Source organism: Leptonychotes weddellii, chromosome 1 (assembly GCF_054177405.1).
Source record: "Leptonychotes weddellii isolate Sample4059 chromosome 1, ASM5417740v2, whole genome shotgun sequence".
NCBI lineage: Eukaryota > Metazoa > Chordata > Mammalia > Carnivora > Phocidae > Leptonychotes > Leptonychotes weddellii.
Window position 1 is genome coordinate 17,520,617 of NC_138369.1, and position 24,142 is coordinate 17,544,758.

The 24,142-nt window shown below is 59.4% G+C and overlaps 2 protein-coding genes across 2 annotated transcripts; both read right to left on the reverse strand.

The window, feature by feature from the left end:
- Window positions 1-4,417: 4,417 nt before the first annotated feature.
- SEMA3G (semaphorin 3G) lies at window positions 4,418-15,886 on the reverse strand. Its single transcript, XM_006731726.3, has 16 exons — window positions 15,699-15,886; window positions 13,864-14,024; window positions 13,703-13,765; window positions 13,321-13,440; window positions 12,952-13,042; window positions 12,711-12,827; window positions 12,317-12,462; window positions 12,001-12,115; window positions 11,837-11,906; window positions 11,383-11,527; window positions 10,872-11,103; window positions 10,678-10,769; window positions 9,956-9,997; window positions 8,989-9,217; window positions 8,579-8,718; window positions 4,418-7,254 (listed from the first exon to the last, which is right to left on the reverse strand). The coding sequence occupies exons 1-16, from the start codon at window positions 15,805-15,807 to the stop codon at window positions 6,814-6,816; spliced, it is 2,313 nt and encodes a 770-aa protein (XP_006731789.2). The 5' UTR covers window positions 15,808-15,886; the 3' UTR covers window positions 4,418-6,813.
- Window positions 15,887-21,123: 5,237 nt separating this feature from the next.
- Window positions 21,124-24,142, reverse strand: TNNC1 (troponin C1, slow skeletal and cardiac type). The gene is made up of 6 exons (XM_006731725.3): window positions 24,064-24,142; window positions 22,516-22,546; window positions 22,143-22,289; window positions 21,779-21,893; window positions 21,410-21,546; window positions 21,124-21,324 (listed from the first exon to the last, which is right to left on the reverse strand). The coding sequence occupies exons 1-6, from the start codon at window positions 24,085-24,087 to the stop codon at window positions 21,293-21,295; spliced, it is 486 nt and encodes a 161-aa protein (XP_006731788.1). The 5' UTR covers window positions 24,088-24,142; the 3' UTR covers window positions 21,124-21,292.

The following is a 24,142-nucleotide window of genomic DNA, read 5'->3' on the forward strand; positions in this document are numbered from 1 at the left end:
AGCATAAGGTTTGCAGTCTGGAGAGCCATAGCCTCTATCCTCGGACTGTTGAACCCAGCAAAAGGGCCATTTTTCACTTGCACTGGTCTCTGCTTATACTCCTATTAGAGCAGGCATCATTCTCCACCTGGTCCTACAGTTGTGTATCTATCTCTCCCACTAGATGGGAAGCCCCTTAAAGGCAGGGGCCTGTTTGTCTTATTAACCTTTCTCCCCCCCGGGGTGTGTGGCTCCAGACCCCACATTCAGACGCAGTTTGGTGTCTACTGAATAGATGGAAGGGCTTGTAGCTTGTACTCATGAGCCTGTTGTTTTGCTGTCAAACACCAGAGGGCACTGTCAGCAGAGTGAGGAAGAAGATGCTGCCCCCTTAAGAGCTGGAAGGTTGAGAAAGGCTTATTTTTTAAAGCTTGCTGCTATTTTGGGATTGCATAGGACTTACTGCTCTTCACTTGTTCTAAACACATCCATTTGCGTTTATTCATGAGGTGGGCTCCTGTTGGGTTTAGAGATTAGTATAAAAGTTACTAATGACACTTCCTTCACGGGTCATATCCTCAGACAGCTCTGCCTGCCCGTCCAGACCCAAACTGATCCTCCTAATTCCAGCTGCCCTCCTCTTCCCCCCCAAAATGAGGACTGCCAGTCCCAAGGGAAATGCATGATACAGTTCTGTTCTTCTTCTGCCCCACTCTCCTTACACACACACGCACACATTGATATTAAGGCCTCTGGCTAGTGACATTAAAGACTCTAACCTGTGGACCAGACAGGAGGTTGCTATGAGAAATAGCATCTCCATCGGCCCGGCCCCTGGGGACACTGTGTTAGCTCCTATATACTCCCAGACTGGCCGGAGGTGAAGTGCAACATCATGGTGGGGTGGGGGGGCAGGTATGAGAAGTCTCCCTACTGACTAAGCTAGGAAGCCCCCTCGTGGGGGGGGGAGGGGCGTCTGCTCTTTGGAAGGGTCTCATGCCTTTTACATTTTTTTCCAAAAAGCAATCTGGCAATTGGAGGCCATAAACCAAAAAGTTGATATATTTCAGAAAACAAAAAACGAAAACCTTGTTCTAGCTTCTCTGTAGCAAACCACCTCTAGCATGTGCAACAGCTGAGTGGTGCAACAGCAGGAGGCCCGGATGGAAGGAGAGAGGCCCAGGGCTCCTCCCCCTTGTCTTTGGTGTAACCTTGTTCCTTGACCCTGCCCTGCGAGCACCTCTGATAAACAGGAAGGTATCCACGCCATCAGTGTCCATCCCCCTCAGAGCATCTGAGACCTGTCTAGGCCATCAAAGCCATCCCCAGACCCCAGGAGCATTCTGGAGGGGGCTCCAGACTCACCAAAAACAATTCCCCATTGTGTTCCCCCCTCTTGGAAATCAGGGATTTGTAAACAGACCCTTACATTTAGACAGGTCCTGCCCTGTCTTTGTGCTGGTGTGTTTTTTCTTCCCTAAACAATGTCCTTTCCAGCAGGGCCAGCCTGTTCACACCATTGTCTGAGACCCTTAGACTACAGGAAACAGCACCAGATTCTTATCAGCTGGGGGTGGGGGGGCAGCGAGAACAGATGAGGTCATGTCCATAAAGCAAGCTGCTGGTCTGCCACATCATTCTTCTGTACCTTTATCTGTGAGGGCAGAGTCCCCCTTGTCCTCCTAACTATCTGGGCTTCGTGTGTCCCTAGTACTGTAGTCCTTTCCATTTGATGACGGACACCTGGACTCTGCTGCAGGCCTCTGTTGGTCCATTTTGAAATCCTTGCCAGCCCACAATGGTCCCCTTTTCCTGGTCTTCTCTCTCTGCCCAACAGGATGCTTATGGAAGTGAAACACACCCCGTTGGGATGGATTAGGGTACACTCCAGTCATCTTCCTCCCTGGGGGAAAGGGGTCAAGACTGGTCACCTGAGTCCCCCTCAGCAGTGTCCCTGAGTGCAAGCTCCTAGCTGACTGCTAAAGTCTGGGTGAGGATAGGAGCAGGTGTCCCTTCTGAGGCCTCTCTATGAGTCTGGGCAACATTTCCCATCCTCGGTGGAGAATGATCTTTTAAAAGGCTCCATTGAGGAACCGGGAGTTTCCTTAGTGAAAATCCAGCAGGGAAAGTGAAAGGCTTCATTAGGACAAGGCCTCTAGGGAACAGGCCCAGGAGTGGTAGCCACGGCAAGGGTGGGCAGGGGCAGGGCAGTGGGAAGTGGGCACAGGGCCATAGCTGCTGTTGCCTCATCTCCTGTTCCCCAGGGGTGGGGGGTGAGTCCGGGAGAGGAGCCAGGGCAGGGGCCCAACAATCCTTAAGCTCCTAGTCAGGTATTGTATGAAACCTAGCCCCACCCACTCACCCTCTCCCTACACCAGGGCCAAGTCTGTAGTCTCAGAAAACCTTGGGGATTTGATCTTGGTGTGGCCTGAAACTTCTCCTTTGGGAGACCCTGAGAGCCAGCACTTGGGGAAGGCTGGGGTGGATCCCTAACTAGGAATGGAAATCGGGCTGTTTCTGAGCAAGTGTCTCCTAGTTCTACGAAGGAGATGTGGCTGGCTGGGGAAGCCTCAGCGCCCTGGACTGGCAGAGGCATGTGAGTGGGTTCCCTGGTCAGCCCCCCACCCCCGCCGTACCTGCACCTGGGCCCATGGAGAGGACAGACTGGCTCCTGATGGCTGCCACCTGCTCCCTCCTCCAAGTGGGGGATTCTAGGGATGTCTAGAAACTGACCTGGGCTTAGCTGAGTGCAAGGAGGCCACTTGGAGAAAGTGAAAAGAGCTGTTTTCCTCCTCTATTCTGCTCCCTCCCTCCCTCTCACCCCCCCCCCTTAAAAATGAGTCTGTTGGACTGCTGGACAGCCACAGGCTTGGGGTGAACCCTAGCCATCCGCAGAGGATCTTGCCAGGAAGTGGGCTGTGGAGGCAGACTGAGTGTGGGAGGATGGGCAGAGGCCAGGCCCAGGGGCCAGCAGACTGGGGCTTGGCAGCCCTGGCCCTGGGATGGCGGGTCCCGCTCTGGTGCCCGCCACGGGAAGCCAAGCTGTGGCTCTTCGATCTGGGAGGCCAGGGCCTCCACAGTTTACAGGCTTAGAAAGCAGAGATGAATAAACTAAGCTCACATGGCAGGGGAAGGAATTAATCAAATCCGCATTTCCCCAAAGTATGCTTCGAAACATTAGGAACATGAGGTGGTGATTACTTGACGGGGGAAAAAAGGACCCCAGGTTTGGGAGAATCATGTAGCTCGCAGCAGACATGAAAGTTAATGAGACATTATCGTGGGCTTCTTAGGGATTCACAGGGCAAACAGCAGCTCCAGGGGGGGCTAAAGGGACAGAAATCCCCGTATTTATTTGACCCTTGTCACGCTAAACCCATTTGGGAAATGATGACACTGGCCCAAAGACTAGGGGAAGTATGAGACTTGGAGGAAAAAGCTGCCAGGGAGAGAGAGGGAGGCCCCTGAGGCAGGAAATAGGGCTCAAGGTGGGAGGCATGAGGGGGAGAAGTCCAGGCCCAAGGGGTGGGAAGGTGGGAACGGAGGTGCTGCGGCCTAGGGAGAGAAGTGGCTGTGGAGGTCAAGTCCCTCCCAGCCCCACACTCTGGGCCGAGGGACTGCTGCTGACGCTTCTCAGGCTGCTGTGGCCGTGGTGGTGGCAGCTTAGGGCAGGACACAGCAGCTCAGTTCTGTCAGGCCCAGGGGCAAAAGGAGGGGCCCTGCTCCTGGGCCACCAGGTGGGGCAGATGACTGACTCGTGAAGCCCCCCTACTCTGTAGTATGGATTGAGGGGCTCATACTCAGCATACTAGCAAGAGGCTAGTCTCCCTGGCAAGATGTCCCTCCCACCTTCGAATGGCTCCTGCCCTTTCCCATCTCCCTCCGGCACACTGGGCTCTGTTATTTGGGCAGGGGCATGAGGTCAGAGGGCGGCGGGGGGGGGGGGGCACAGTCAGTGGTGCCTTCAGCGGCATCCAGACATCCCCTCCTCCTCAGAGGCTTCAACCCCCACAGCACAGCCCAGCACCCCAGGCAAGCGCACTGGCGGCCTTAATATACGTTGGTATGTGGCTTGCGATGAACACAGGCACCAGGCCAAGTGTTGCTGTTACAAATATCAAGTGTTATTGTGGAGAAGGAACAGGGCTGCCTACGTGCCCAGCTGCCCTTTGCCAGCATTTTTTTTTTTTCTGACTCAAGATCTTCCTGAAGCCCAAGAAGGTCAGTCTCAGAAGCCTGAGGAGCAGGAGTTTCCTAACTTAATAAGCGAACTCAGTTTCCTAGACAAAGCCCTTTGACTCCTTCCTTCCTTCCCCTCCTGCCCATCTCCCTCCCTTCTAGAATATACCCCTTAGGGTGGCCGTCTCCTCCTGGAATGGATGGAAAGGCTCTTCCTTTCTAACTCACACAGATGGCATCAGTCAATTTAGAACAGAAATACAGAGATACAATAATGATATAATTATGTGATATAAATATTCACTCCATCGCCTTCCTTGTAGGTCTGTGTGGTAGACCACCGTGTATCCTCATCAGAGCACAGAGGTGGTCATGACAATAAAAATAACAATAGTAATTACGAGAAGGGTGCTCTGAAGACAGAGAAACCACAAGGCCGATCTCAACATATGAATATAAAAATAGAATTCACACATAGAAGCATCTCCAGGAGTTAATCACACATAGTACCACCGGGGTGGGAGTTGTGGGGAGTTGGCAGAAGCTGTCCATAATTTTCTAAGTGCAGGTATTCTTTGTTCAGGATTTTGAGCTCCTCTCTTCCATTTTCCAGAGTAACTTCCCCAGAGAACCCTGCGTAGAGTGGCCCACGCCTGGAGCGGGCCTTGCCTGGGTCCAGCCTAGAGGCCCCTGAGAGCCTCGGCATTTCTTTCTTGTTTCGCTGGGATAGAGGAGCTGCAGTTCTGCACACCCATTCCTGGGGCTCTGGGGATGGAGCTCTTTCTTGCCCCTCTTCCATGGCCTCTACCTCTCCCTCTGCTCCCTTCTCCAGCCCCACTCCCCACAGTCCTCCTCTCCTCTGCTTTTACCTGCGGACAACCCAGCCACAGCAACCCCAGGCCCGAGGCTTCCCAAAGGGTTGTCAGGTCGATCTCAGTGCTTCTGGTTCATTGCCTGTGAAGTCAAAGAGGAAGGGGGGCGCCTATTTCGGATCCCAGTTCTCTGGGCATGACGGGGTGACTCAGATAATATCCAAGGCAGATGCACAGTCTGGGTTTGAGTTCAATGGAGCCGGAAGCCCTGTCCTGCTTTTTAATCTGTTGTTTTTTTTTTTTTTTCCTCCTTTCTTCACCTTGGTTGTTTTCATGGAGGGAATCTTGAACCTGATGCTCTTGTCCCCCTCCTGTTGGTTTTGTGCGTCACTAACCTGCTCATATGCAGGCTGGGAATGACTTTTCATTCAGTCCTCTTCTCCTCCCCTCTGTGCTCCCCAGCCCAAGAAACACGTCACTGCTAATGGCAAAAACACCTCCCTACACACCCAGACAAAATGCATCCTGGCCACCTGAGCCTCACCCCCAAGAACCAGCGGGACTGAACTGGTTTTTGCCCTCCATTTTTGTTTCCCTTAAAAGAGAAAAGTCTTCATAAATGAAACCATTCACCACCAACCCTTACTTAGTGGAAACCAAAGATTCCAGGGTGGGAAACATCTGGTTTTCCTTTTGGCTCCTGAGCTAATTGATGCTATCTTGGGTTCTTGAGAATGCCTGCTCTGGGGTCCCATAGCCCATCCTAGCGACTGTCACCCTTTCCCCATCCCAGAAGCCTCCCAGTCCTCTGTGGCCCCTGGCAAAGCCCTGCGCCTGGTCCTCCCACCAGCTGCAGCTTGCTCGGGGAGCTGCCACATTCCCGCCCTCCCCAGCTGTGGGCATGCTTGCATTGCCCTGTGAAAGACAGCCCCCTCCTCCTGCCCCACACTTCCCCAGCTCCCCTCTCCCCATGTCTAGTCCACAGAGAGGGGGATGACATTCTCCTAGAACCCACCCTCTCCCTGCTCATCAGCATGGAGACCCTGACGGTGGGAAGGGAGAATCCCATCAGGAGGTCTGGGCATCCCGGGGAACCTGGCCTGGCAGCTTGGGGTCTGGGGAGGCAAGTCAGGCTGTGGGACACAGCTTGGTTTATGAAGTAGGGCCTGGAGACCCAGACCATCCCCCGGGTGCCAGGGAGCTCTGACTGCCAATGCTTCTACGATTCTGTGATGGAGAAGAGGTGGTGGGCAGCAGAAGGGAGCACCAAGATACCAGGGCACAAAGTGGGGGGCGGTCTTGCTGTTCCACCCTCCCAGGGCCTCCATTTCCCCACCCCAAGTCACACTAGGTCCTCTTAATGGGTGCTAGCCAAGAGGCAACCTCTAGCTTCCTCTGGCTGCCTAAGGCCCCCTGCCCAGGCACCTCCTCGGACGCACCCACACACCCACTCCAAGGGTCACTCAGAATGGCCATTGTTCTGCTGGCTGGGAAAGAACCACGCAGCCCTCTCACCGCCGGGCACAACCGGAAATGTGCTCTGGGGACCATATCTGAGAACAAACAGCAGGCCCGCCGGGGTTGGCCGCAGCCAGAGGGTGCTGGCTCCAGCCTAGAACTGAGAGCACAGAGGGGCAGGGAACAGGCCTCGGACACGGGGCCCCTCCATCGGGCCCCAGCCTTTCTTGTGGGCAGCCTGGTAGAAGTATAAGGGGCAGGGACTCCCATCTCTAAGAGGCAATCGGGCATGTTGGGCCCCCTCTGCCCTAGCTGGGTGGGTGGGAGACTCTGGGGGCTGCTGGGCCACCTGGTGCATCCCGACCACCCTCTCCTCTACGCTCTTCTACGTGGCCTCCACCTCCCGGGGCGTCCGATTGCGCTCAGCCTGCACCCGGCTCTTCACCTTCTTGCCCAGCTCCAGCCCCGCCCAGCTCTTGCCCTTGGCCTGTTTGCCTCGGCTCCTGGAGGAGCACCACACGCGCTCACAGTACTCGTCCACCCGCGGCAGGTTGGCAAAGCCGATGAGCTGCAGGATGTCCTTATACCAGGCCTTGGAGGGGGTAGAGGCCAGGCCTGCCCGGGCTGGGGACTCCTCTGGCCTCGGCTCCTGAGGAAACAGACTGTTGAGTTGCGAGGCCACAATCACCTCCAGAGCCAGGCGGACCACGGTCTGGGAGAAGCCATGCTCCAGTGTCTTGCAGGTGTAGATGCCGGCGTCCAGGTGGCTGAGTCTGCGGAAGAGCAGCCCCTGCTCTGTCTGCAGGACCCGCTCATCTGTCTTTACCTGTTGGGGGCGTGGGAGGGTGTGAGGGGGGCATGGAGCGGCGCACACACACCATCAGTTTCTCTCCGCTGCGCTCGTTTCCAGATTCACATCTCAGGGCCCGCTGCTGAAGCACTCCCCCCTCCCCACTCTCTCCTGCCCAGGCTGGCCTCCTCCTCCAGACTGTGAGCCCGCAGGCAGGATCTCACCTTCCCAGGACCCAGGACGGGGCTTGCAAAGAAGGCTTTTGGTTTCTCCCCCAGTCAGAGCTCTGGGGCACCTACCTTGGCCTTAGGGGGCCCTGCCACATAGTCCCAGGGACCAGGGTGGGTAAAGGTATTTGTGGGCTTTTATTCAGGGAGGGCTATACCCATAGCCCTGGGACCAGAAGTCCCCCCCCCCCACTCTGCCCACACACACACAGCCTCCCAGTCCCTGTCTGCACTGCTCACTCCCCCCAACCAGGGGCGGGCTGGGTACCCATCACAGTGCAGGAGGCCGCAGTGCTATTCTGACCCGGCCCGGCCCTGTCTGCTCATCTGCACGTGGAGGCTGGACTGCCTGGGCGGTAAGTCCTGTGTAACCATCTTGTCACTCGCTGCCTCTGGCCTCCTGGGGGTGTCTTCTTAGTGCCTAGCCCGACAGCTGGCCCAAAGCCAGCCTCCCCCAGTTCCCAAGCTGGAAGGAGAGCCCCTCCTATGATCAACCCACTCCCTCCCCTTCCCTGTCTGTGGGAGAGGCTGGAGAATGGTTCCTCACCCCGCCCCGCCCACACCCTCCGTAGGCCCCAGCCTGAAGCCATTTCTGGGGTTGACAGACCTTTCCGGATGGGGGAGGAGAGGGGCCTGGGCAGACAGCTGGACTCCATGGAGGAAGTGTTGAGTTAGGCAGTGGGTGTGGGTATAGGGGGGTATGTGTATGCAAGTTTTAGTGCAAGTTAGGCGCCACCCTGGGCGGAGGAGAACCAAGAACCCCTGGGAAAGAGATCCCTTCACAGATGAGCCATATGTGTAAGCATGGGGGACTTCTTGACCCTCCCAGCCCCCCTTCCTCTCTCCCATTTCTGCTACCCACCTCCCAGAGCTCAGCTCAGTGCCTGGGAGTTAGTGGGCTCCCTGTCATGGGACGCCTTGCAGCCGTATCTCCCCTGGGGGTTCCCAGAGGCAGGAGGAAGGGCACCTTCTTCCAGGCACCCTGGTGACTTAGTACGTACTTTTCTTCAGTTGCCCTGGCAGGTTCCCCCCAGAGCCCCTTCCTAGGGTTCCGGACTTGGGGTTCGGGGGGGATGTGGCATCAGGACACGTGCAGGCTCCTTGCACTGGGTCAAGGCTGGGTCCTTGCTCACCTGGTCGGGCCCCTGGCCTCCTGGCCTCTGCAAGAACCAGTGCACGGCAGCCTGGGGAGACTTGGGCAGGCACTCCAGGAAGGTGCTGTTGTGCTCCGTGCCGTAGACCGTGCTGGCCGCTGCGGGGCCTGCAGCCTCTTCTGGGGGGAGTTGGAGGGGGGCTCAGCTCAGGACTGTGGGACCCCGGGGCCCCCACCAATGTGACAGGGACCTAGGTGTCCATCACTCTGTCCAAAGACCCTCCACCCATACACTGACGGGAACTGCGCACGTAGGAATACCGAGGGGGGACGCGTTGTTAACACGGGACCAGTCTGAGGCCACACTTCCCAGGGCTTGGGCCCAGGCCAAAGGGGCGAGGAGGGGCCTGTGGGAGCCCGGCTGGTGCCCCCGTGCCTGCCACCACTCACCTTCCTGGCTCTCGCCCAGGCACTGCAGGGCAGGGTTGCCATGCCGGATGTCCTGCCTGCGGAAGCGGCGCTTGCTGGTGCCGGGCCGGTAGCTGGTGCAGAAGGCACCATCCCAAACACAGTATGGGTCTCGGGCCAGGCAGCACTCGGCACAGGCGCTGCCGTACGTCTCACACCGGTGCAGCTGCAGCCGGGCCACACCTAGCCTGGAGCCCACGTACAGCATTTGCTGGGAGGGACACAAGCAGGGCCAACGTGAGCCTGGGCCCCATCTAGAAGCAGCTAGGCTCTTGGCCCCCTTGGGCTTCCTGGGACCGCCCCCCACTTGCAGGCAGTCTTCCAGAACCTCCTGGACGCGTCCCCGGATACCCCAAATGTTTATCACGCACCTGACACACACCAGATCCTGTGCTGGCACACGGAGGGCTTGGGGCAGACCTTTTCTCTAAGGGGCTTCTCCAGGCCCTTCCTGCTGCTGACTTTTGCTCTCTACCTCAATGACCTTTATCCCGACTTGCCTCTGAGCTTAGTACACTCTGCTTTAAGCAATCCCAATACAAAAGTTGGGACTTACCCAAAGATAAACCGGGGCAGATAGGCTTGAGATTTTGCCACTTGCGAAAGGACGCAGCAGGCCTCTAAAAAGTGGCTCTCGCCTATTGGATTTAAATTCTGGATTTTGTTTTCAAGCATGAAGCTGTCTCCCCAGGGGGACTGGCCTTTGTGCATCTCCCCTTCTCTGAACACAGCCTCGCTGACTCAGGGCTCCCACTGCCCACTGGTTTCCTACATGGGCATCTCAGCTCCCCGCTGGACTCTCGAGCCTCATTACAAGGCCTCATTATCAGGCAGCCCGGGGCCTGCCGCAGCACCGCTTTCCAGCAGACAGCGGCCAGTCCATCGTGCTCAAAGAGCTTCAGCTGGGGGTTAGAGGAAGGAGGAAGGGCGGGGTAGCAGCTGCTCTTACCCTTTTGACAGAGATCTCCAGCTCAGTGATGGGTGCTGGCACCTGCAGAAGGAGGAGGGTCCCAGAGAGGGGTGGGCTGGGGCCAGACCTCCCCTGCGTCCCTGCTTCAGCCTCCTCCAGCCCCAGCGTGGGAGCCACCTACCTCCCAGCCTGGGTCAGTGCACTCCCTGGCAACCAAGGCCAGACCGTCTTTCCCAGACGCTGGGTTATTAGAAAGGTCCCCTCACGCTGGCTGGCCTCCAAGGAGGAGGCTTAGCAAAAAGCACAAAGCTCCAGCGTCCCCTCCCACAGCCCTGTTCTGAGCAATGAGGCAACCGTCCCACATCACCCATCCATGTCAGGAGCACAGCAGTCCCCCAGATACAGATGACGCCCTGCCTGGCTCTGTAGAGGGGCCCACAGAAGCCCTTAGGGACTTGGGGTCTCAGCCACCCCCTCACTGTGACTTGAGCCTGGCAGGGCTTTGTCAAGGGGTGACCACCTTGGACACCCTCCCTGGGCCCTCCAACTTTTCTCCGAGCCCCACGGCCAGACAGAGCACCATCAAGGCCCTGCAGCAGCGAGGGTCTCACTTTCTCCTCCCGCTGTCTGCGAGGTCAGTAAGAACAGGCCCACCCCCTCCTGCATTTTGATCCTGTGTCCCCTGAGCCAGGCCTAGACGCAGCAGTGGGGCTGGAGGGGCCCCTTCCCATCAGTACCTCCTCCCCGCAGCCTGTCCTCACCTTAAACACCTGGAGCTCCTCCAAGACCACCTCCTCGGACTCAGTGGAGCCCTCACCTTGGAGGGCGATGACTTTGAGCACGGAGCCTGAGTCTGGGGCAGGGGAGGGGGGGTCAGTGGGAGAAGGAGAGCCCCGCCCCCCGACCGGCACACCTCCCCAGCCGGGCCACCCCACTCCCCACTCAGCCCACCCACCAGTCCCCAGGAAGATGACGTCGTAGGTCCCATCCTCTGCCTCCACGCGGTCCACCACGATCTGGCGCAACTGCTGGGCCAGGTGCGTTTTGACAAGCACGGGGCGGCCCAGCCGTGGCCGCACAGGCCAGAACATCAGTGGGTGCGCTCGGGCAAACTGCAGCACCTCGTCTGGGTAGTTCTTGGTGCTGCCAAAGGGTCGTCCCGGCTGTGCTGTCATCTTGCTAGGACACTGTGAGTGGCAGCAGAGGGAGGACCTGAAGCATCCTGGGACCACACGTTCCCCCCCCCCCCCAGCCTGTTTCCAGGCCTCCCTGCCCAGGCATGCCCACCTCGGAGGGGCCGCGCTGGCCGTAGCAGAGGCTCCTTAATGTGGTCAGGGCTCGGCTCCCCTCCTTACCCCACCTGGCCCCTCTGGAGCCCCAGCTCAGCCGCAAAGTTGTCCCAAGGTGGAGTCCCTTTAGTCACCGTTCAGCCCTCTCCCCTGGTCAGGCTCCAGGCAGACACTCACCACTCCAGGCCGAGGGAAGGGCACCTTGCCCCCATAGGGTCCCCACTGGTGTTGGGGACCCTCTTGGTGTGCAAAGGGCCCCTTGAAAACCTCCCAGATATCCTCCATGTGGTACACGCAGACGGCAAATCCCTGGAACACGGCACTGTCAAGGGCGGACAGGGACAGTCAGGCCAGGGTGGCTGTCACAGGTGGGAAGGGGGCAGCCTGGCTCCATGGACAGTACAGAGGGTGGTGGTGCCTGCAGACAGCAGAGACCGGAAAACGAGGACACCCAGGCAAAGACAAAGAGAGGGAGAGAGAGAATAGAGCCTTCAAGTCCAAGCTTGAGTCAGGGACAGAGACAGGGACCCATGGTAAAGTCGGAACATAAAAGCAGAGGCTCAACAGAGGACGTTGGGGGTGCAGAGACTGGACCAGGGATGGGGATGTGAGGGGAAGCCCGTGTGCCCACCTGACTGTGCTAAACAGAGCATACACCTCGAGGGTCTTCCCTGAGCTGGGCCACAGCAGGAACACATCCTCTGGGAGACAGAAGGCCACCGTCAATGCCCACCCCCTCACTGGCTCTGACCCCTCCGCACCCACACCCAGGCCTGGCCCTGGCCGTGCCCTTACCCAGCTGGTCAAAGTGGGTCTCGGCACCACCAGGGCCAGGCACTGAGCACACCAGCCTGGCCTTGAGGAAAGTGCTCCATTTGTTCACCAGCACTCGCTGGCCACCTGCGTCATTCTGGGGGGTGAGGGTCAGAGTCAGCCTCGAGCTCCACGGGATGGGCCCCCCTCCTGCTCCTCCACCCTCACCCTTGGGGGGAGAGGCATGGATGCTGGCTTCGCCCCCTCGCCTCAGTTTCCCTCCTGCTGCTGGTGGGGACGGGTGTAGGAAGGGGGTGTGGTGAGGATCTGAACCCCACCGCCTCCTCACAGCTCTCACCACACAGACACGGCCCACGCGACTGACAGTGACACGGCCCGGGCCACCATCGGGCGAGGGCACAGTTTCCGAGAAGAAGAAGTACACCTTGTCATCATTCTGGTCAGAGTTGTCAGCAATCCGGGCGGCCATCACAAACCGCGGGTCTGGGAGGTAACAGGGTGCAGCTGGTTGGGGGGGCCTCACAGGGGAGGATGGGGGTGGGGGAGAGGTGCTGAACCCAGCGGGGAGGGGAAGAGGCACAGGGACCCCACCGGAGGCTGGAATCCCAGGGAGTAGAGTGGGGCTGGGCCATCCCTCCCATCCCCACTCCGGTGCCAGGCTCTCCCGCCTCTCTGTCGGTGCCGGGGGCAGACCCCAGCCAGCCTTGCCCCCGTAGTGAGCCTTGCCTCACCATGTAGGAGGTTCTGGTCAGAGTCAGAACGCAAAGCTGGCCGGGAACCCCCACTCCGGAAGATCATGGCCTCGCGCCCCAGGAAGTCAGCCGTGAGGCCCGTGTACAGCTCCCCACCTGGGCGAGAAAGGGGCAGAATCAGCGGAGGAGGGCCAGGCCCCATAGCTGGCCCCAACCCTTCCCAATGACATCGGCCAGCACCCACCCTCCTCATGCCCGTCCTGGCCTGGGCATCACCCACCTACAAAGGTGCTGGCGAAGGGACTGCTGGGCTCATGCGGGCACCGCCCCCGCCCACTTTCCACACTGCTGGGCTCAAGGTGGAGCACATGCTGGGGGAGAGGGAGGAAGGGAGGGAAGGGTGTCACCTGGGAAAGCAGCCCCAGCCCACCCACCCCCCCCCCCCCGGGCAGTGGCCATCGCGTGCAGCTGGAGATTGGGCGGAAGGCGCCCTCATTCAGGGCCTCGCCAACGGGGTCAGCCTGGCACAAAGATGCCTTTCAGGCCCCTGACCTCTCTGCCCCGAGCCAGGCTCAATGGGGAGTGTTCAGACAGCAGGGCGGAAATGTCACTGCCTCCCAGTCCCTCGTGGGGCCTGCCCCAGGCTCACCTCCCCACGGTGCCCAACCGTGATGAGGGCACAGGTGGGCTGAAAGGCCCCAGTGCCACACGCCAGCAGGTGGGTCCGGTTGTGGGGCCGCAGCACCCGTATGAAGTTAGCACACTCCACCTAGCAGGGAGAAGGGGTGCGGTGGAGGGGGTGAGGAGGTGTTTACCGTCTCCTTGGGCCCCAGGACTCAGCCCTGCTTGGCTGATCGGCTCTGGGGATCTAGGGCGGGGGTGACATTCTTCACAGACCTTCCAGAGCCCTCAGGATCTGCTCCAAATGCCCCCAGCACAAGTACCTGGGGAGAGTGGCCACAGGCTGTCCTGGGGGTCAAGCCCAGGGTGTTGGCCAGGGCTGGGGGGCAGTCACTCCTGACAGCACTCACCAAAGGGTCTCTTCCCTTGCGAACACACTCCTCCTTCTGTCCTGGCTGCGGTGGCCACAGGACCTGAAAAAGAGCCTGGCTGACTCCTGACCTCACAGCCGGTTTCCCCGTCTGGCCTCCCAGCTCTCAGACAGACCCTCCCCTCCGTCAGTCCCGCTCACCTCCCGGGGATCCAGCCACGACTGGTCTAGCCTCAGAGAGTAGATGGCATCACGGCCCCCGAGAAAAAGGCGGTCCCGGTACTCATCCAGGTACATGGCCCGAAGGTCCAGGGAGCCCCGGGGACCCAGAAAGACAGCAGAACGGTTGGTAGACAGGAGATCTAGGAGGGAGCAGGTTGGGGGTCAGGGCCTACTGCTCAGCCCACATCCCCCTGCTAAGGTCCGGTTAGCAGGAGGTGGAGGGCCCCAGCTGTGCATTCACTACCACCCCCCCACACACTCACATCTGGAAAATGTTTCCATCCATTTGGCGTGTTGGAGGGCTTCTGGGAAATGGCTCTTGGGGGTGGGTGGGACACAGAGCTCTGAGCCCTGCTTCCTACCCCTCCATCCCTTAGTCCCTTGATCTTTCAGTTAACATCTCCTTATGGTAGCAAAGCTGGGCAAAGTGCTGGGAAGAGCCTGGAGGAAGCCTGGGTGAGTGTGAGCAGTGGGCAAGGCTGACTCCGTGGGACAGATGGACAGACATTCCCAGCAGAGGAAGCACCTGGCAAAGGCCCTGGGTATGGGGAAGGCCGGGTGTGGCCAGGTGGAGCCCAAGGCTCTAGTCCAAGGATGTGACTAAGGAAGACTTTCTCCTCCATGGATACTGTCCTCCCAGGCCCCAGAGGTGGGGGTGGGGGGTGACTGGCTGAGGATGCTGGTCCCAGGAGCTGAGGATCCCGAAATGGGTTCCTGGGGTTTGGCTAGAGGGGTGGAGGTAACAGGTGGCCAAAGGGGCAGACAGTAGGATATGGTGGGAAGGGGCGTTGGCCACCCTTGGGAAAGCCAGATATCCTACACCTGCCCAAAGGATGACCCGTTCAAATTGGCCAGCCCAGTACCCACTCAATCCCCAAACTCATCAACAGCCTCTTCCAGGAAGCCCTCCATGGCTGACGGTACTTGCCAGGGGATTTGCCCTATTTAGGCTTTTTCTTATAGCCTGACTTTTGCCCCAAACCATAGCTCCCAGGACAGGACCACATCCCTCCCCACACACCCAGACCCAACTACGGACTCTCCAGAGTAGAGCCATGTCTCCCCTCTCAGACTTCCCAGAGCAGGCTGGGTCTCCCCACTTGGATTGGGGTTCCAGGGAAGGTGATCACCCCTCTGGTTTCCCCAAGAAGTGTCATGGAGTGCCCGTGTCTCAGAGACCTTCCCTGTGGACCATCCCCACGAATTCGGAGGGGTCTGTACTAGCCCAGGTTCGAGCTGCAGAGGAAACTCCTGGGCCAGGATGGGCAAAGAGGGGAGGCTGGGATCGCCCCTGGGCTGTGAAGAGCCTCTGGGACAGAGAGGGAAGGACTAAGGCCAGCACTGTGAAATGGGATACAAGAGGCAGACAGGGAGGGGGGCGCTCGGCCGTGGGGATAGGGGCGAGGGACTCCACTGCAGCAAGCTCGCGAAGGCACCCAGGCTGAGTGCACACCTCTTGCAGACCTGTCCTCTCCGTCCCTCCCCATCTCTCTCTGCCCATCCCTCCTGAGGCCTCTTACGGCCTCCATGCCTCTCTCCTTTTCTCAGGTTGCCCGCCTGTGTTTCTGTCTCTCCCACCTCCACCCTTCTGGGACCTGCCCCTGCCTCCTCCCAGTTCCCGCCTCTGGCGGCAACTGGAGCACCATCTCGGGGAATGACCGTGAAGTCCTTCCCACGGGCTGTGCGGGAGTGACTGCATCCCTCCAGCTGGCAGAAGAGACTGCCCGGGGCTGGCTGGGCCCCCCAGCTGGGGATGTCACAGGGTCCCGGGCTCCCACAGACGCGCACTTGAACAGGGCGCGCACCGCCCATACCTCGGTAGGAGAGCCGTAGGCGGGGCACGCTGGGGCCAGGGCTGGGGCTGCCCCCGCGGAGCAGGAGGCCCCCCAGGAGGCAGCAGATGGCCCAGGCCGAGGGGGCCATGCTGGGGAACCAAGGGCACCACGCTGCCGGCCGAGCCGCTCTCGGTCCGCTGCTGGCCGCTGGGTGCAGTTTGGTCCGTGGCCGCCAGGCCTGACACTTATAAGGCAGGGCTCCACCCCCTGTAGGACCAGGAAGGCGGGGAGGAGGAGGAGGGAGGGAGGGAGCAGCGGGAGGCCCCCTCCCCTCCGTCATCCACCTGTGGCCTCTCTCCACCCTCACGGGCGTGGTTAATGCCTCTGTGTCACATTGGCTGGTTTCCCATTGGGGAGACTCTTTCCCGGCTGGGGTGTGGGTGGTTTACACAAAATGTCCACAGACCCAAGTCCCCAGGCTCCAACAAAATGTCACGGGGGGGTCGGGGGTGGGGGTGGGGGGACATAGCCCAGAAGGGAAGTCAGGGGTCAGAGATCAGAGGTTGGTGGGCTGGCTAGAGGTCTAGCTGAGCTCTCCTTTGCTCCCTGCCCTTCCATTGCCTGTGACAGAGGTCCCACGACAGAGACAAACTGACTCTGGGCCCAGATCTCTGATACCAGGAGGGTCCAGTTCCCTGAAGCACTGGCCTAGCTTCCCAGCTCCTCTGGCAGGGCCCAAGTTGCCTGGGAGGGTCATTCCAGTCCAAGGGACTCCCTGTTTTGGGTGGGGGCTTGAAGTCTGGCCACACTTCATAGATCTGGGATTGGCAAGAGATGAGCCCAGCCTCCTCCACCCAAGCCTGTCCCTGTCTGGCCTCCAGGCCCCTTCCCAGCTCACTGGGGCAGAGGACAGTATGCACTCCATGCTAAGGAACTCCCCCATCATGCTTCGTCCCTCAGCCGTGCAGATCCACCAGAGCCCCAGGGCCCAGAGTGTCACCAGGTGAGTGGATTCTTCCCAGAGTTCCCCTTTGCACACAGACCCTGTATCTACGATCCCTCCAGAGTGAGGGTGGAGAGAGCGCACTCACCCTCTCCTCCGTTCCCTCCGGCCTGAGCACTGATTCAGGGGCAGGAGAGCCACGAAAGAGGGACAAGGGAGAGACGAGCCTGAGGGTTGAATAGGGGCAAGTGAGGGGACCTCCCTATGTCCCTCATTCCACAGCAGCCCCTGTTTCTGCCCCCTGTCCCCCAGCTGCCACTCCACTCCACTCCACCCCTTACTCAGAATCTGAGGATCTAGGCACTAAGATCTCAAACTTTGGCCAGAGTAGGAGCTCCAAGGAGTCTAGAAACTCCTGCAAGTTAGGGCTCCCTGATGGACTAGCCTGAACCCTTAGATGGTGGTCAAGAAACTTGGGGGCAGGGACGCCTGGGTGGCTTAGTCATTAAGCGTCTGCCTTCGGCTCAGGTCATGATCCCAGGGTCCTGGGATCGAGCCCCACATCAGGCTCCCTGCTCTGTGGGAAGTCTGCTTCTCCCTCTCCCACTCTCCCTGCTTGTGTTCCCTCTCTCACTGTGTCTCTCTCTGTCAAATAAGTAAATAAAATCTTTAAAAAAAAAAAAAAAGAAAAGAAACTTGGGGGCATCAGAGATGGAAGGACCTGGCCCAGGCCACACAGCAGGCTGACAACAGGCCCTGCTTAGCCCTGCCCTTTCTTAGGACTCTCACTTCTGGGACTCCTGGGGTACTGGGATCCTGCCACCCCCACCCCCATCTCATCCCTGGAAGGGAAACAGGTCGGCTCCTTGAGTCAGCATGAGAAGGACCCAGGGACCTGGAACCCTGTCTCCCTGTCTCCATCCCCCCCTGCCACATACATGCCTCCTCCCAGGGAGTCCTGACCTGGCATTGGGCGAGGGGCTACTCAGGGAGGCCAGGGACTAGCATCAGTCCACCCAGCCTCTGGCTCCTTCGAAAAACTTGGCCAAAGCCCTCCCCTCTTTGGGCCTCAGTCTCCTCCTTCCATGGCCAGTGTAGCAGGCTCTACACTGGAGAGGTGTGCCCGTGCAGGGGCTGTCATGGGCCCTCAGAAGGGTGGAGCCCCTCTGCCTCCTTCTCCCTGGGGAGATGTTTCAGCCTGCAGACTGGGCCGAGGGCCAGGGTCTGGCTGAAGATTGAGCCGGACAGCCCCTCAACTAGCATGTGGCCACCAGCTGTGAGCAGGAGGCCCAACAACTCCTCAGCCTGCCAGCTCGCCCTGGGGGTCTCAGCTCAGCCAGTCCCCCAGCTGGGGCTGCAGGGAGGCCTGGGTCTACTGGAGCAGGATGTGGGGGGCAGCCCACTCCACACTGCAGAAAAACAGCCGGTGGCAGGGGCTGGGAGCCCCAACTCCACTGTTAACTTGTTGTGTGGCCTTAAGCAGGTCTTCTCCCTCTTTGGGTCTCATTTTCCCAGCCAGGGAAGGGGGTTAGGATCTTCTGTGAAGGCTCCTGCTTGCTGGCCACAAGTTGGAAACAGACCCCAAGCATCCCCTTGATAGCGCAGATCAATGGGTCCGGCCACAGGCATCTTGTGCCATCTAATGGACAAAGAGGGAACTGCAGGAGGTCCCACCCTGTCAGGCCCTGTGCGGGGCAGTGGGGCCACCCAGCAGAAACCAAAGCCTTTTGGGGCAGCAGGCGGTACCCAGACAACCGTACTACGAAAAGGCAGGAGCAGTAGGAGACTCCAGCGATTGCTTCTGGTCAAGAAATCAAGGGAGCCTTCATGGAGGAAGCACTATCTAGGCGAAGGATGACATAGCCCAGAAAAAATGGAGAGGACGGAACACAGCAAAACAGTCAAAATAGGTGATGCACATGGGGGAGCTTAATGCCTTGTGCTGGTGGGAGCTTGTGAGCCCTTGGCTGTGAACACGTGTGATGTGCGTGCTCGTGCATCGGGAGCCACCAGGTGTCTATGTGGAGGGTCACAGCTCAGCCTCTCCCAGCTGGAATTCTGGGGTGGGCATGCCTGGACGGAATGGATGCTCTAGTTCTTCCCCAACCAAACTCATTCTGGAAAAGAGACCCTGGGACCATCGCACAGACCCCCTTCCCTGTGGACCCCTCTTTAAGGCACACACCCCCCACACCTCCCCATGTACCCTCTTGACAGCTGGCCCAGCCATCCTCCTGTTTTGTTCACAGAAAGCCTAACTCTTGGAGTTTCTCTCTTCTTTTCTGATCCCAATGACAGCCCACGTCCCCCGGGTGCCCCTCCAGTCCTCCTCACCAACAACCACCTTCTCCTGCCCCTACCTCAGCCACCTGACCTCATCCTCCAACTGACTACTGATAAGGATGTGACCTTCGGCGTCTCCATTCAAAACATCCCTTCCCGTGGACACCCCGTCCTGCGCTCAGTATCCCCACTGCCATTCAGCCCCATTCTCCTTGCCCAGTTTGGATCCAGGCCCTTAAAACATTCCCCAGAGACCCATAGCCGCTCACCTTCTGCAGCCTCGCCCCTGCATCTCCCATCACCCTTTGCCGGCCCCACTGGGTTTTTCCGCAGCATTCCCTGCCCCACTTCCTTAAATGAGCTTCCCTGGACTCCATGTCTCCCTGCAGCTCCAGCACATTTCCTGTAGAGCTGCACAGTACTGTCCATGCCCACCAGCTCCCCTTCACCTCATCTCACTCCTTTGGTCCTCTCCAGTCGGGCTCCAAGGAAACCCTCATGTCCAGGTGACCAAGGCCTCAGGGGCCTCCAGGTCCCTAACCCCAGAGCCACCAGCTGCCTTCAATGTCCCCATCCTTCCCTCCTGGCTCCCAGGGCCCCTCACTCAGCCAGGGTCTCTCCCATCCCCCTGGCCACACCTCCTGTCCCGGACTACCCACATGGGATGGCTGGTGTCCAGTCCTGGCCACCTCTGTCTATACTCCCTCTCCCCAGGGGCCTCATCTGGGACCGGGGCTGGGAAAGCCCTTCTTACTCTGAGGACACGGGACTTTACAGCGCTCTCTCTGCACCCTCACTTAGCTCCAGCCCTGCCTTGACATCCCTGCCACCCCATCCCAGAGGCATCGCAACTTTGATGTGGACAAAGGATTTGCCATCTCTTCTGTGATTGTCCCACCAGAAACACACTTCTTCCGGGATCCCGGACCACTCCTGCCTCATGGTCACCGCGTCTCCATAATCCCCATTCCAGCACCACACTGGTTTCCTCACTCCACTTAGCACCCTCTTATCTTCCTGAGCCGATGGTCAGTTTCACGAAATTAGGGATGGGGCCTCCCTCTGAAGGGTTCCAGCATCCGGCCCTCATGCCAGGCACAGGGTAGGGATGCGACTAGGGCAGGTGCACCCACGGTGGCCCTGCCTCCTCTCCCAGGATGTCATTGCTCCTCCGTGTGACGTGTAGGTCCTTGAGTTCTCCAGCTCCCAAGGGCAGGCCTGAAGGGACCCCTCCGCTCTCCCCGAGGCCTCTCCAGGGGCTGGACAGCTCCCGCGCTCTGGCCTGCCCTGGAGGCATCTCCAGAATTCCAAGACTGTCTCCGGAATGCTGGGCCTGTCTGGGGAATGCCGAGGCTGGGGCACAGGTGGAGAGGCCTTGGAGTGGCTGGGGGGAGCGGGGAGCCCAGCTGCTGGCATTCTGCCGAGCCTGCACACCGCGGCAGCTGTCGCTCCTGTGAGCGCCCCTGCTGACACCTCCACGTCCTTGCCTCCCCCCTCTCCAAGGCCAGCGCCACCGCTGTGGCCGTCGCTCTGGCCCCCACTAAGCTGAGAGCCACCAAGCCTCACACTTCCATTCCATCAGGGAGGGAAAGTGGGCTGCTGGAGCCTCCGAGGTTCAGGGCAGCTGGTGCATCAGACCGAGCCCCGGGCTGGGAGCCACGTGGCTCCGTTCTCCGCCAGACTCACTGGATGACCTTGACAGGTCCCTGCACCTCTCCGGGCCCTAGGGTCCTCAGCTGGCAAATGGGTGAATGGAGGGAGAGCAGACGGTGTGTCCCTCAGTCCCAGGGAGTCGGTGCTATCAGCATGAAATGCAAGCAAGTGGGCTCCTGGAGCACCCTGCTTCTCTGCAACCAGAGCTGAGAAGGAGCTGGGCTGCCATGCCAAGGGGCCTCCAGGGCCTAGCAGGGTGCTCTGCTCTCTCCAAGCACAGGACCTCTCAGCTGCCAATTGGCAATCAAAGCCACAGCCCCCAGGAGCCTGTTCAACGTGGATTCCTGGGCCACCACCAAGTCCAGATGCTGAATCTCTGGAGACAGGGCCCGGGCATTAGCAGTCATAGAAAGGGGCCAGTGGGCCATGGAATGTGGTAATCTCTAGCCTAATCTAAGCCCTCTGGCAGAAGATGGTGTACGGGGGTGGGTAGAGCACAGGCTCAAGGATAAGGCAGGAAATGGTCATCAGAGCATCCACAGCACCCCCCCCCCGCCCCCGGGAATGAAAGCCAGACACCAGGCCTCCAGGGAGCAGGGCTTTATTTGAATTCCCAGGATAGGGCTGGGGGAGGCAGTCAGGGAGGGCCCACGATCGAGGACACACCCAAGCTCCCATCCTGGGGACCCCAGCCCCTGGCCCCCACCATGGCGTTGGGAGGTAGCACAGGCAGCTCTGGGCGAGCGTTGGTGTCTTACTCTACCCCCTTCATGAACTCCAGGAACTCTGTGGAGAGAGGAGAGGCCTAGGTCAGAGAAGGGGTCTGGCCAGGGTGTGGGCAGCAGGGATCCAGCACAGCGCCCCCCCTCACCATCATAGTCAATGCGGCCATCGTTGTTCTTGTCACCATCCTTCATGAGCTCCTCAATGTCGTCTTCTGTGATGGTCTCACCCGTAGCCTGAAGCATCACCTTCAGCTCATCCAGGTCTATGTAACCATCAGCATTTCTGTGCAGGGGTGGGGGGTGAAGAGGACCTCAGAGCTCATGGTGTGGGCCAGAGGAAGGGAAGAAGCAGCCCCACCCACGACCCCAGGAGGCAAGGCAAGGCCGCTGGGAGGTGGGCCATCCCATTCTCCCATTGCACAGAATGGGAGACTGAGGGCTTGAGGTCACCAGACTGTCCCCCTTTCCCCACCTCTGCTAGGGTCAGGGTCAGAGATCCAGGGTTAGGCACTCACTTGTCAAACATGCGAAAGAGGTCCGACAGCTCCTCCTCAGACTTTCCTTTGCTGTCATCCTTCATGCACCGAACCATCATGACCAGGAACTCATCAAAGTCTACTGTGCCACTGCCTGCAAGGTGAGGGACGGTTAGAATGCTCTTGACGATAAACCCCGGTGCTGTCCCTGCACGCGTCCTCATAGCAACCCCGTGAGATGAGTGTGGTCGTTATGCCCATTTCATAGGTGACATGACTGAGGCTCAGAGAGGCTAACGGGTTCCTTCGAGGGCACAGAGTAATAAGTGGCAGAGCCAGGACTCGGGTCCCAAGCAAGCTGAGGGTGAGGCGGGTCTAGGGCCTGGGGGGCAGGGGGGCTCACCGTCCTCATCCACTTCGTCAATCATCTCCTGCAGCTCCTCAGGTGTGGGGTTCTGGCCCAGCATCCTCATCACCTTGCCCAGCTCCTTGGTGCTGATGCAGCCATCCTCGGCGCCCAGCACGAAGATGTCAAAGGCTGCCTTGAATTCTGTGTCCAAATGCGGCGGGGGGGGGGGGGGTGTGTTGGGGGAGTTACAGAGTGGCCAGGGCTCAGAAGCCAGGACCCCAGAAGGCCAGACCTCTGGAGCTACCTGTCAACTGCCCATTTCCCTCCAAGACCTCTGAGGTCACAGTAAGAGGGACCCCAGCCTCTGGGGTCCTTATGCTCTTCCAGCCCGACACTGCTGTACCCCCACGTGTGTTGGGGCACTCACCATTTTTCTGCTCTTCTGTCAGCTGTTCTACCTAGAGAGGAAAGGAGGTCTCAGGACTCAGATTCAGGACTTAGCTGCTATTAAGGAAACCAACCCATTCCACAGACGGGGAAACTGAAGCCAGGAAGAGGCAGGCCATTCCCAGGTCACAGTCCTCCCTCCCTGCCCCCCAAAGCCCTGAGGTGACCCCGCTGGCCTCACTGAGGCAGGGCTTAGGGCCAGGGTGACAGGGGGGTGCCCCCTCCAGGGCCAAGGTGACCCTGAGTAACAATAGTCAGTGACCAGTCAATGCCCTTTCGGCCCCCCTGCTGAAATCCAAGCTGGGTGGCCTGAGGGACAGCTGTCCCTCAGGTTGGGACAATAAAACCACTGTGGGGATGGGCAAAGTCACCCACTGTAACCTGACCGGGATGGCCACTGGGCTATTTTTAACGGGGGACAAAGTTAAACCTGGTGATTGTTCTGGGGACTCTGGCATGCAGGGGGGTGGGGCAGTGTTATCTGGCCCCCTGGCCTGCTGGTGCCTCAGGAGCCAAAATTAGTCCCCAGCCCCACCAGGCCTTGTATGGGCACCGGGTGGAGTGCCCCAGCTCCATGGACGCCTGCGGGATAGGCAGGGGCAGCCCCAGAGCCAGCTGTAGCTCTTGCCTGCCCAGGAGTGGGGCTGCACTCCCAGGGCTGAGGGAGGGGTTCCCTTGGGGACAGCTGTCTGGGCCAAATGTCCTCACCTCTGGGGCAGGGGGAGGTCAGCAACACCCCCCACTCCGGGGAGGGACTACTATCTGAAGTCCCTCAGTGACCCTAGGATGCTGCAGGGACTTGGGGTGACCACTCTCCAGCCCTCACCCCTGGCTAGACCGCTGAGCCCTGAGTCTGCCAGGCCTGATGGGGGCTGCGGCCCCGGTTCTCTATTCCTTCCCCCCGTCTCTCCCCCATGCCCAGTGCTTCCCTGCCTACCTCAAACTTCTAAGCCCCTTCTCCAGCTCAGGATTCTGGCTCTCCAGCCCCCTCCTCAAACTCCTGTCCCACCCTCCACAGCGTATTCAGCCATCCAAGGAGCTGGAGGTAGGTTGGGGATTATAAGTGTGAGAAGCAGAATGTGAGGGGCAGGAAAGGGGGGTGGGGACAAGCGAGACAGCAACAGAGACTCATAAGGACAGCTGGGAGGAACAAAGAGATGGAAAGAGACTGAGAAAGGCAAAGATCCAGAGATCACGGACACGAGTGAAGGGAGATGTGGTTGGAAGACAGTGACACAGACTACAGACACTTGGAGACAGGGGCAGACATGATGCTAAAAGTGGTGACCTCCTCCACCCACCTGAAAGCTCCTCTCCAGCCCCTGAACCCCGCACTCCTTCCACACCCTGGAACTGGAATGCCAGATCCACCTTCCCCTCGAAGGCCTGGGCTGAAAGTTGCATGGGCCCTCTCCTGGGCCCCCACCACCTTCGTGGGGTGACCTCGTCCCCCAACGTGAGTTGAGTGAGCTCCCAGTGGGCCCACCCACCCCAGCCCTGCCCAGCCCAGTCCAGCCCAGTCCCTCACCGCAGCCTTGTAGATGTCATCCATGCTGGCGGCTCACAGGGCAGGCTGCTGGGGTTGCCAGCCAGCCCTGGGCTTAAAT

Coding starts and splice junctions, on each gene's coding strand:
- SEMA3G (XM_006731726.3), bottom strand. CDS start 15,807: ATGGCCCCCTCGGCCTGGGCCATCTGCTGCCTCCTGGGGGGCCTCCTG. Junction 14,025..15,698: donor CCTACGGCTCTCCTACCGAG/GTATGGGCGGTG, acceptor GCTCCCTCCTAG/ATCTCCTGTCTACCAACCGT. Junction 13,043..13,320: donor CGGTTGGGCACCGTGGGGAG/GTGAGCCTGGGG, acceptor CCTCTCCCCCAG/CATGTGCTCCACCTTGAGCC.
- TNNC1 (XM_006731725.3), bottom strand. CDS start 24,087: ATGGATGACATCTACAAGGCTGCG. Junction 22,547..24,063: donor ATGACATCTACAAGGCTGCG/GTGAGGGACTGG, acceptor TTTCCTCTCTAG/GTAGAACAGCTGACAGAAGA. Junction 21,325..21,409: donor TGGCCGCATTGACTATGATG/GTGAGGGGGGGC, acceptor CTCTCTCCACAG/AGTTCCTGGAGTTCATGAAG.